Source organism: Dryas octopetala, chromosome 6 (genome assembly GCF_963921425.1).
Source record: "Dryas octopetala chromosome 6, drDryOcto1.1, whole genome shotgun sequence".
Lineage (NCBI taxonomy): Eukaryota > Viridiplantae > Streptophyta > Magnoliopsida > Rosales > Rosaceae > Dryas > Dryas octopetala.
Window position 1 is genome coordinate 16,097,743 of NC_141371.1, and position 12,371 is coordinate 16,110,113.

Consider the following 12,371-nt stretch of genomic DNA (forward strand, 5'->3'; position numbering starts at 1 on the left):
AATTCACCATACATGATAAAACCAGTAGATTTTACATGTCTATACCATGTTATAGAACTTGAAGTTCTTATTTATTGTTTATGGATATTATTGCCCGAAGCACTAATTATGATTATTTGTTCCTTTCAACCAAAGAATGTCAAATCTCAACAAGCTTGATTTCGTCGCTTTGGAAGTTTCCGGAAGAAACTATCTAAAGTGGACTCAAGATGTTAAGCTTCATTTGACTGCCAAGAAGATGAGGTCGACAATCAATGCAGACAATGTTGTTGCAGAGTCCCTTAAGGCAAGTGCCATGATCTTCATTAAGAAGCATATGGAAGAAGCACTCCAAGTTGAGTACCTCGCTGAAGAGGATCCACGAGCTCTTTGGGTTGCTCTGGAAGAGCGGTTTAACCATCAGAAGACCATTTTCTTGCCTGAAGCAAGACATGACTGGCAGAACATCCGTTTCCAGGATTTCAAATCCGTGAATGAGTATAATTCGGAAATCTGCCGGATCCGGTCACTCCTCAAATTTTGTGGGGAGGAGCTCACCGAAGCTGACCTATTGGAGAAGACTTTCTCCACCTTCCCTGCCTCCTGTTTGGTCCTGCAGCAACAATACAGGGAGAGGAATTTTACCAAGTTCTCGGCATTGATCACTACTCTGTTGCTCGCTGAAAAGAACAACAACTTATTAATGAGAAATGATCAAGCCCGACCTGTCGGTACTAAAGCAGCACCATTGCCTGAAGCAAATGCTGTTGCTCATCGCAATTCAAACCGCGATAGAGGATACCGAGGTCATGGAAAGGGCACGAAGTCCGACCGCCCGAGAAATGGAAGGAAAGGTTCTCAGAGGAATGGCCCGTATGATCGAGGCCAACGCGGCCAAGGCCCACGCGGTCATGGCCCACGAAACCCGAACTCTAGTGGCCAAGGCCCACGTGGTAGGAACCGCGGTCCCTCGGCCCCAAGAACTCGAAATGAGAGGAACACTGGTCCGGCCCGTCGCCACCAGAATCAGAACCAAAATCAGAATCAGAATCAGAATAATCTATGTTACCGATGTGGAGGAACTGATCACTGGTCTCGCACCTGCCGTGCATCAGCGCAAGCTGTAAATGAGTATCACGCCAGTCGCGGAACTCGAGAGACCAATCTCGTTGAGGGATCATTTCCTATGGATACCACCTTAGAGGTCACTGATTTCCAGGCTGCTACTGGACACTTCGAGGATTAGAAACTCGATGACATGGATATGATCGGCGCTTGTGCCGTATTTATTTTCTGAATAATGTTTTTTTTATTTGGATTATTTTGGTGATTTATGACTTGGATTATTTATTTTTGGAAAATTTGGTTATGCTCGAATATTATTTAATTCACTTAAGTTATTTTTCATACATGTGATCCATTGAATTAAATTTATGAATAGGCATGTTTTGTGGGGAAGTTTGTTGTCTGGCTGACAGTGCTACTACGCACACCATACTCCAAGATCGGAAGTATTTTTCAAACTTATTGCCTACTCATACCTCTGTGACAACCATATCAGGCCAATCCAACCTGATAGAGGGTCATGGCAAAGCCCATTTTATGTTGTCCAATGGTACCGAATTTACCATTAATGAGGCCTTATATTCTCCATGTTCTAGAAGAACGTTGTTGAGTTTTAAGGATATTCGAGCCAACGGTTATCACGTTGAAACCACTGAGGAAAATGGAGTGGAATATCTTTGCATAACCTCCAATTTGTATGGCCAGAAGCGTACATTGGAGAAATTGAAATGCCTATCGAGCGGTCTCTATATGACCACCATTAGATCGATTGAGGCAAATCACATAGTTAACCAGAAGTTAACCAATTTGAGCAGTTTCTTGCTATGGCATGACCGGTTGGGACACCCAGGTCAAAGTATGATGCGCCGTATCCTCAATTCATCACACGGGCATCTCCTTACTAATAAGGATCTTGTGTTTAGTGACACAATATGCCAAGCCTGCTCACTCGGAAAGTTGAATACTAGACCATCATATGCAAAGACTAGTAAGGACTCCGCCCTTTTCCTGCAAAGGATACAAGGGGATATTTGTGGACCTATCCAACCACCATGCGGACCATTTAAATATTTCATGGTTTTGGTTGATGCATCGACAAGGTGGTCACATGTTACACTATTGTCCACAAGAAATGCTGCCTTTGCTAAACTCCTCGCCCAGATCATTAAATTGAGGGCTCACCACCCGGATTATCCCATAAAGTCCATAAGACTTGATAATGCCGGAGAGTTTACATCGAAAACTTTCGATGATTATTGCATGTCCCTTGGGATTGATGTTGAACATCCAGTTCCCCATGTTCACACCCAGAATGGTCTCGCAGAAGCGTTCATTAAAAGATTACAAATGATCGCACGAACCTTGGTTATGCGCACCAAGCTTCCAATTTCTGCGTGGGGCTATGCAATCTTGCATGCAGCCATGTTGGTCCGGTTGAGGCCCACTGCTACCCAACCTTACTCTGCGTTACAGCTGGTGACTGGGTACGAACCTGACGTTTCGTACTTACGCATATTTGGGTGTGCAGTTTATGTGCCAGTTGCGCCGCCACAACATACCAAAATGGGTCCTCAACGAAGGATGGGCATATATGTCGGTTATGAATCCCCATCTATTATACGCTTTTTAGAGCCCTTGACAGGCGATATCTTTACCGCCAGATTTGCGGATTGTCACTTTGATGAGACAGTCTTCCCGCCGTTAGGGGGAGATAAGAACGTCACCGTTCCTGAAGAACGACGTGAATTGACGTGGAATGTCCCCACTATGTCTCATCTCGATCCCCGAACCGCACAATGTGATAGTGAAGTGCGGAGAATTCTAGATCTACAGAGTGTAGCTCATAATATGCCAGACGCTTTCTCTGATCTAGCTAAAGTGACGAGATCACATATACCTGCTGCAAACGTGCCTGCAAGGATATCTGTCCCCGAAGGACGTGTCGTCCCAGATGGACGAGGTACGGCCATAGCGGCTAACCAGTCTTATGTCCCTGCCCAGAAGCGAGGTAGACCACTAGGTTCGAAGGACTCTTATCCCCGGAAGAGGATAAATTTGGCACAAACGAGTCTTCTTGACATCGCAATCTCAACCGATCCATCTCACGAAATAGTTCCGGATTATGGGTCCGTCCTGGAAGAGACGGTGTTGGGGGACGCTCCAACATCTGAACCCACTCCCGAGAACAGAGAGATCTCTATAAATTATGCATGCTTAAGTGAGCTCTGGAATCGAAACGAGATTATCATCGATGATATATTTGTATTTGCGGTAGCTACCGAAATCATAACTAGCGATGACATCGAACCTCGCTCCGTTGATGAATGTCAACGTCGAGACGACTGGCCAAAATGGAAAGAAGCAATCCAGGTCGAATTAGATTCCTTGACAAAGAGAAAGGTGTTTGGGCCAGTCGTTCCTACACCTTCCCATGTTAAACCTGTAGGATTTAAATGGGTATTTGTAAGGAAGCGTAATGAGAAAAACGAGATTGTAAGATACAAGGCTCGTCTAGTGGCGCAAGGATTTTCTCAACGCCCTGGGATTGATTACGAGGAAACGTATTCTCCCGTAATGGACGTGATAACGTTCCGCTACCTTATCAGTTTGGTAGTTTCCGAAAAACTGAGTATGCAGCTTATGGATGTGGTCACTGCTTATCTCTATGGGGATCTTGATACAGAGATATATATGAAAGTTCCCGAAGGACTTAAGATACCCGATGCAAATAGTTCCAGACCACGGAACACGCTCTCCATTCGTTTGAGGCGTTCACTATATGGATTGAAACAATCCGGACGGATGTGGTATAATCGTCTAAGTGAATATTTGATCGGGATGGGATATGTGAATAATGATCTATGCCCTTGCGTGTTTATTAAGAAAACAAGTTATGGTTTTGCTATTGTAGCTGTTTATGTCGATGACATGAATCTAATTGGTACTCCTGAAGAGATCAAGGAAACTGCTAAACACCTGAAGTTGGAATTCGAGATGAAAGATCTTGGGAGAACGAATTTCTGTCTCGGCCTGGAGCTCGAGCACCGTGCAGATGGAATTCTAGTCCATCAATCGAATTACATCCAGAAGATGTTAAGGCGCTTTAATGAGGATAAAGCGAAGCCTTCTAGCACACCCATGATCGTCCGTAGTCTAGATCCTAAGAAGGATCCGTTTCGTCCCGCAGATGATAACGAAGAGATATTGGCACCAGAAGTCCCATATCTAAGTGCAATAGGCGCATTATTGTACTTGGCTCAATGTACTAGACCGGACATCTCATTCGCCGTGAACTTGTTAGCTAGATATAGCTCTGCGCCAACACGCCGCCACTGGAATGGCATAAAAGACATTTTCCGCTACCTTAGAGGTACGACGGATATGGGCTTATTCTATCCCTATGCATCAAGGAATGGATCGAACCCCCTCGATCCTCGGAACGATGCCCGCCTTGTTGGATATGCTGACGCAGGGTATCTATCAGACCCGCACAAGGCGCGTTCTCAAACTGGTTACGTCTTTACCATTGGGAATACAGCAATATCTTGGAGGTCAACGAAACAGACCCTTGTTGCTACTTCTTCGAATCATGCTGAGATTATAGCCCTTTACGAAGCAGTTCGTGAATGTATATGGCTGAGAGCAGTTTCCAAACATATTCGAAGTACGTGTGGGCTGAATTCCACCACTGATGAACCAATGATTATCTATGAGGATAATGCCGCTTGCATCGAGCAGATGAAGACGGGTTTCATCAAAGGAGACAACACCAAGCATATTGCACCGAAGTTCTTCTTCAATCAACAGCAACAAGAGCATCAGATGATTGAAGTCAAGCAGATTCGATCTCAAGACAACCATGCAGACCTCTTTACCAAGTCACTACCAAAGTCCACGTTCTTGATGCATGTTCGAGGTATTGGTTTGCGTAGATTGGCTGATTTACCTAGTATGTAATCTTCAGGGGGAGTCGACATCAGGGGGAGTATCCCGAAGCATACTCACTTGACCATCGTGTACTCTTTTGTCCTTCGTCCAGGGTTATTTTGTCCCACTGGGTTTTGTTACCTGGCAAGGTTTTAATGAGGCACATCTTGGCATGGTCACACTACTCATACTACATCCTGAAGATGTGTTGATCTGATACATATGCATTTGCTCATCTTTTCCCTTCGACCACGGGTTTTTCCCATTGGGTTTACCGGGCAAGGTTTTGGTGTAGCAACTCTAATGCACCCCGCTCCCATTGACATACTATTTGCCTATGATCTAGAAGATATGACTTACCTACTTTCGAGGTTCTGATGTGACTACTCCACACTCAAGCGCGTTGCACTCTTTTTCCTTCGACCAAGGTTGTTTTTGTTCCCACAGGGTTTTTATTACTTGGCAAGGTTTTAACGAGGCAACTTAGAAGCGCATAGCAGAGACAACACTAATGACATGGAATATCCAAGGGGGAGTGTTGTAAATATATTGTTATATGTGGCTATCCCTGTAATTAGTTGTAGGGGCATACTAGTAAATATACAAAACCTAGTAAACCCTACTTCTATATAAGGATATTTATAACATGAATAAGATGACTGATCATATTCTCTCTGCCTCCTCTCTTCCACAAACCCTAGATTTCTACATACTTTTACAACACCAACAACTATTTTCGCTGAATTCATAAAACAAAATATACAATAAATTATCATTCATTTACATACAACCAGGGCCGGCCTTGACTTTTGGGAGGCCCGGGTGAAAATTTGAAATGAGCCTTTTTGTATATAATCTTAATTTTACAAAGGAAACAAATTATAAAATTTGATAGACCTATTTTCCATTTATTTTAGCTTGAAAATGATACTTCATTATATATGAAACAATATCACAGTTTGTACAAGCCTTGAACAAAAAACAATTAAAGTTGTAGGGTCTTTGCCTCTTTGGACTTACAAGCTTTGAACAAAAAATAATAAAAGTGGCCGGAAGACCTTAATACCACATAGTTTATTGTAAACCAACGCGAACGTACAATCATCTCCAAATTCTAAACCAATGTGAACAACCATGTCAAAAAAAGTAGCTACGCACCTACAAAACAATACCACAGAGTAATGAGTACCAAAAATTCAATGAAAATGCCTTCTTCTAGCATGTTTAGAAGCAAAATCCTCAATAACTTTTTCAACTTCAAGATTTAAATTCCAACATATCATTTCAATACATAAGATTGCCAATCCATATCCTTTTCAATACATAATCATAAATTTCAATTTACGGCAACCAATCAACCAAACATATCACAAATATAAATAGCAGTACACAAAAAGGGAAAACTAAAAGGGGGGGAAAAAATAGAGCACCTTTTGGATTTCTTTAAACTTCAAACCCTAATTTCTTTGAAAACCTAATTTGGGAATTGAGGGAGAGTAATCAATGAAGACTTGGAGAGGATGTGAGAAAGAGAATGCCCAAATTGAGATTTGAGAGAGAGAATCAAAGCTTGAAGATAGAAGATGGAGTAGGCGACTACACAAGGGACTAAAGAAGAGAGAGAGAGAGAGAGAGAGAGAGAGAGCACATAAACGAGAATTTTGCCTACTTTCTAGAACTGAAACATTGTATTTTGTTTAGTGGCAAAAAAAGAAAAGAAAAAAGAAACATGGTATTTTGTTTAACAAAAAAGGTATCTGACTTTTGATATTCTTAATAAAAATTAAAATATAATTTTTTTTATATTTAATTAAATTAGGCCTCTTAAGAAGTTGGGTCTTTTTTTAACAGTTAAATTAGAAGTAAGTCCAATTTTGGAGAGTCATTTAGACTAAAATCATATAGGAATTTAGATTTGTACTGAAATCCAATTTTTTAGGCTAAGGTCCAAAAATAACTTTTTAAAATTTTTGACTCATACTTTCTCTTAAAATTAAGATAATTAATATGAATTAATTTTAAAAATTATGAAAGATAATATCCGTTAGGACATTTTTATTTTTACATTTTTAATTAAAACATTTAAGATAGTTTTTATGTTTTATAATTTAAAATAATAAAAGATAATTTCCATCTAAATTATACAAATATAAAAAAAATGCATTAACCCACAAAATGGAAAATAATCAAATAAGTAAGAAAAAAAAGTATATATAGGTACATTTCAATTGTACCAATACCAAGGTTTATATATATAATAGGTACATTTCAATTGTACAAATACCTGGGTTGGAATATATATATATATATATACATATTCGATCAGGTGCGCACCTGATTCGAACGCTCGGTTCTTGCAGCCGATCGCTCGACCATGCCTCTTCATTCCCCAAGTTAAAAAGGTAAATTCTCATCTTTTCACCTTATCCTTTCTTAGGGTGTAGAATAGGTTTGGTGGATGCGTTACGTTAGGGTTTAGTTCCAGGATTTTGGGCGGAGCTTGGTAGAGTCATTATGTGAATGTTTGTATTAGGTCATTTATCCACTTAATAAATTTGATTAAATTCACTGTCAGTGATCGGACCCCAATTTTTGTTTTATATGATCATTCAGGAACTAGTCAAACAGACACAACTCTGACGATGCAGTAACTAAAATCTGAAACTCCAGATTGACTTGTAAAACCAAAACAACTTCAGTAAATATCACAAGTCAGAACACACCGAGGAATTGAGTGACAACCTATGCACTCAAAGGATCCATCAATGCAAGCATCCCAGTGCTATCAACAACTAAAGTGGTGTGTGGGCAGATTTGTCAAACTTTCATTTAGCATTCATGGTTGAAGTTAACATGCTAAAGTGAAGTGTGTGATCTTGTGAAGTTATTTTCAGATTAATAATCAGCAACACATAGGAAACAAACCACAAATAAGGCACAAGATTGTTCACCCAGAAAACCACTAACGGTTAAAAGCTGGGGGTCTTTTCCAGCTGACCAAGCAATCCAATATCAAGGGTTTCAATACAAGCAATCACACAACAAGCTAGCTCAAACACTCTAGTTCTAGTACTAAGTGGCAGCTGCTTACCATTGTGCATCCTTGTGCAAACACCTTGAAACTAGCAATCAATCTTCATGTCGTTGACAGCTTCTCCTTGGGCTCTTCAACGCACGGCACTGATTGCTCCCAAGCAAGTGGATTCAATGATATAGATGTGAAATGATGTGCAAATCTGGATTCTATAAAAATCAGCCTTCTCAAGCAAGAGACATGAAAAAGGCTAATGGAGAATCCTTAAACTAAAAATCTAAATGAATGTGTTTATAAATATGTGAAAAGATTTTAAACAACACTCAAACCCATTCAGATTTTAGATGAATAACAAGTTAAGAAAATCATTTAGTTTTTCAAAATCAAAAACATTTTCTTACTTGATAAAGGATGAGCACTCACCCAAAATACCCAAGCATGAACACACGAAAATACCCACTGAAAATATGCTCATCAACCCCCACGAAAAAGTCTGAACTGATACCTCATATACCCGTACATCACACACGCCATTTCCATGTTTGCCCGAGCCACGTGGAAGCCATTCAATAGCTGTCCATAAGAGACGAATAAAGGACATATTTCTTTTGTCCTAGAGAGGTACCCTAGTATTGCTAAGGATAAGAATGAGGAGCTGTAAAATCAAATATTGCTTTATTTTGCAAAAATCAGAAATGGAGAAGATGATGAATAGTGCTGAGGTGTGTGAGTGAGTGGCGTGACAGTGGTGAAATGCAATAAGATCTGATTGATTCAGTGAAGGAAAAAAAATCATGTGCTGTGCACATGTATGTTTAGAAAAACAGAAAATGGGCTTTCAAAAAAATGGGCTTTAATAAGCAAAACCTGAAGTGGCCCCACTGCAGTGACTGTCATGTAACCACTGTACGTGAAAAACATTGTTCTTTATGTTCAATGAATGACTAGTCAAATAGACAAAAAACTGTTATTTTCCAGAAATGAATGAAGTGCAGTATACCTTGAGGCTTTGTTCATTCTTGACTTCTTCAATACAACTAATCTTGTCTTTAATCTAGCCTAGAGCTTGTGAGTGATTAAATAAAAATAAATACAATGATTTTTGACAAGGAAAATAGCCAATATAAAAAATCCTAGAAACTAACAATCTCCCCCTTTGGCTTTCCTTGACAAAACATCAATCCATTCACCTCACAAGACTCTCAACATTCAGCCAAACTAATATAATTTTAGCCACCTGCAAAACAGAAGTTAAAACACTACATATACTCTCAATAGAACAAGGCTATTATTAGTATAGCAAAGGTAAATACGAGGTCATTCCCACGAGGACTGAAATCAATTGAAAAGATGCTCCAAGTACTGAACTTGTAAAACAAGAAAATTTTGAATTACGTTTTGAGATTATTTAAGAATTGAATGCAGTAAAATAAAAATACAAATTTAAAAAGAAGATTTAAAAGGATTATAAGTTGGTAAAATCAAAGATATAAAGGACTAAGGCTAGGCGTCCACCACAAGCTTTCCAATATAGAACATATATCATTCATCCATTAGAAGGGGAATTCTAGTTTGAAGATTGGTTATCCTTTATTTATTCTTCCTATGGCATTTAGGCTAGAATAATTCCTACAACATGCAATCTCCCTATGGTATTTAGGCTAGATATAAACATGCAGAGGATAATGAACTCAAGTAACCAAAATAATCATGTAATTCTTATAGCATGGTATTTACCCTAAGTAATTACACCTTTTAATTGCAAGAAGCATACATCAAAATCAGTGTGTCATTCACTCAATTTTGCATCATATAACTTAGTCATATACCATCATGGTGATCAAGCATCAGGCATATAACCAGTATAAACCACAACAATTAAAAGTTCAAACCAAGAATCATATTAATGGATAAATAAAAATAAAGTTGCTATATCATCCTGCTAGGGTGTAGCCCTGCCCTAGCTTGAGTTTTAGTTACACATAAACATAATTAAAAACCCGAGTAATCGCATAAGATCGAATGGAAGAGAAAACCCAGCAATAAAGAGATGCACGCACACGCCTCAGTCAGTCTTCCCTTTTTAGTATAACGATCAGTCCCCTTAATCTGACCTGGGCTATGCTTTATATAGGGTATTTCCACCTTTTCCTAGTCCTAATAAACCTCAAATTACTTAACTTACAAGGAAAAAGGCAGCCCATAAAAACGCAACTACATAGGAATCTGAAAATAGAAAGTTCTAATCAGCTTTCCTAATTTCTTACGGGTTACAGTAGGGAATCCGATTCTGAGCTTTTGGAGGCCTTAATCTTTACCAAATTGGACGTGTAAGATGGCGTTGAAAAGGTCTTGATGTCAGCTACAACTTTGATGACAAACATTTTTCAAGAAAAAGCTCATAAGCTGGGCTAAAACCATCCTCAAGCCCAATAGCTCCAATCTGCCCGAATAACTCATAACTTGACTTTGACAGCTTGTTTTGAATGATTGGCTGATCCAATGACTCTGGAAATTGGACACAACGTTCTTTGAACTCTTACCTTTAATCTCCAAGTGGTTTCATCGAAAAATTTCCAAGTAAAACGCAATTTATTCATCTTTTACATTTTAGAGCTCCTGAAAATACAAAAGCTGAAATATGTAAAGATCTCTATAAAACAATCAACTTTTGCATCCAATATCTAAGTAAAAAGAGTACATTTATATGATATATAAATGACTTATCACCAACACTATGTTATAATGTACCTACAAGAAGAAGTACTTGCACAACACAGAATATGATAGTACAACAAGCAATGCAGTTAAAACACAACAAGCAATGTAGATTAAAAAAATATTAAACAAATACATTCTCCCCTTTTTTGTCATGGAAAGACAAAAGGACATACATAAAAAATAGGAGTGAAGTTCAAGAGTATAAAAAGTTGGAGAAGTATGCAAGAAAAATCAATGGCAACATGGTCAAAAAGAAACTGAAGTAAATGCCAAAACGTCTCTGAAATTTGAACTCCCCCTAAATGCTAACTCCCCCTAAAGATGATAATCTGCAGCAGCTGCAGCATCTCTATACCGGGCTTGCAGAATATAGATATGTAATATGAGGGATAGCTAGAGAAGAAAATAGGTATGCATAAAAGTCTGAAATGCCCTTAAATGAACAGTAACTCAAAAAGCTGAATGAGCCTATTAAAATGACTGTATGTGACGATTGCAGACCAGTCAAAATAAACAAAATTCGTACATAACAAAACTGGAACATAAAGCAGCCATATGGTTTTACAGAAGGATAGAGGAATCTTTGAGGAAATGGAAACCATGACAATTGACATAACAATGAGAACTTAGAAATCAAAGATCTTACTTCCAAACACTTGTGCTTCATTGTTTTATTGAAATTTAGAACTAAAACATGACAATTGAATTGAAACCAAAGGACACTAAATGCATGAAAGTTTCATGAAAGGATTTGAAACACATCTATCTCACTCCAACTGATATGAAAAAGAGAAACTTTCAAGATTTTACGATCAAATGAGCACATTTGGATATAGGGAGGTCATGGTAAGCAATCAAGTCTTGTTCTAGGAATAAAACAATGTCAAAGACAACAAAAAAGTTAGATAAGATTCATCCACAAAAAAAGATTAGAATTTGACCACACAAGAAAATTTCTAATTTGTGAACAAATCTTAAAAACAAAGTTTTTCAACTCATGACAATGGTTATGAGAAAATTATTTTCATATTTTTGTTTAGGCACATCCCATATTAAGTGCAATGATTTGGTCCAATTTTGCGACTCTTTACCCTAGAACACCACAAAACACCTTATTACTCCCCAAATTTAACCCAACGTTAAAATTAAATTTGTTTATTTGTTTCTAGAAAAAATGATAACGAGCAGTTACAAGTGGTCATGCGAAAAAAATTCACAACACGCGCTCTATGTTGCTCTATAAGCTTTTAATAACCTATTATATATGTGCACGTTGTGGGACTAAGATTTATAATAGTGTATGACAATGGACACCTTATTGCATGTTGTTAATGAGCGCTTTCAACAATTAATAGGCATTTCGCGCGTTGTCTTATTTACAGTGTTATATTTTGTTTTTGTTATGGTGGATCAAGATTTTCTGAAATAGCTTAAAATGGTGAAGACCATTAGATTATTTTGGATGGTTGAGATTTGGAATGTTGTACATGCAGAGAAGCTACATATCCGTACGTCCTCGATCCCTATCATATTGACTTTGATTTTAATGAGGAAGCTTCCATTTCAGTGTGGAATATTCATTAGTGCATGTTTGGTGGTTAATTGATGGGCAGGGACGGAGTCAGACAAAATTTTGCATGGGAGG

General features: G+C 38.5%; 2 protein-coding genes across 4 annotated transcripts in view; one reads left to right on the forward strand and one right to left on the reverse strand.

The window, feature by feature from the left end:
- Positions 1-12,371, reverse strand: part of LOC147282817 (anaphase-promoting complex subunit 6-like) — an 80,572-nt gene that overhangs the window by 286 nt on the left and 67,915 nt on the right. The window lies entirely within an intron of this gene.
- On the forward strand, positions 87-1,334 carry LOC147282818 (uncharacterized). The gene has a single exon (XM_086247797.1). The coding sequence runs from the start codon at positions 137-139 to the stop codon at positions 1,223-1,225; it is 1,089 nt and encodes a 362-aa protein (XP_086103923.1). The 5' UTR covers positions 87-136; the 3' UTR covers positions 1,226-1,334.

What these genes read in the sequence shown, in the direction of transcription:
- LOC147282818 (XM_086247797.1), top strand. Translation starts at nt 137, where the DNA reads ATGTCAAATCTCAACAAGCTTGATTTCGTCGCTTTGGAAGTTTCCGGA.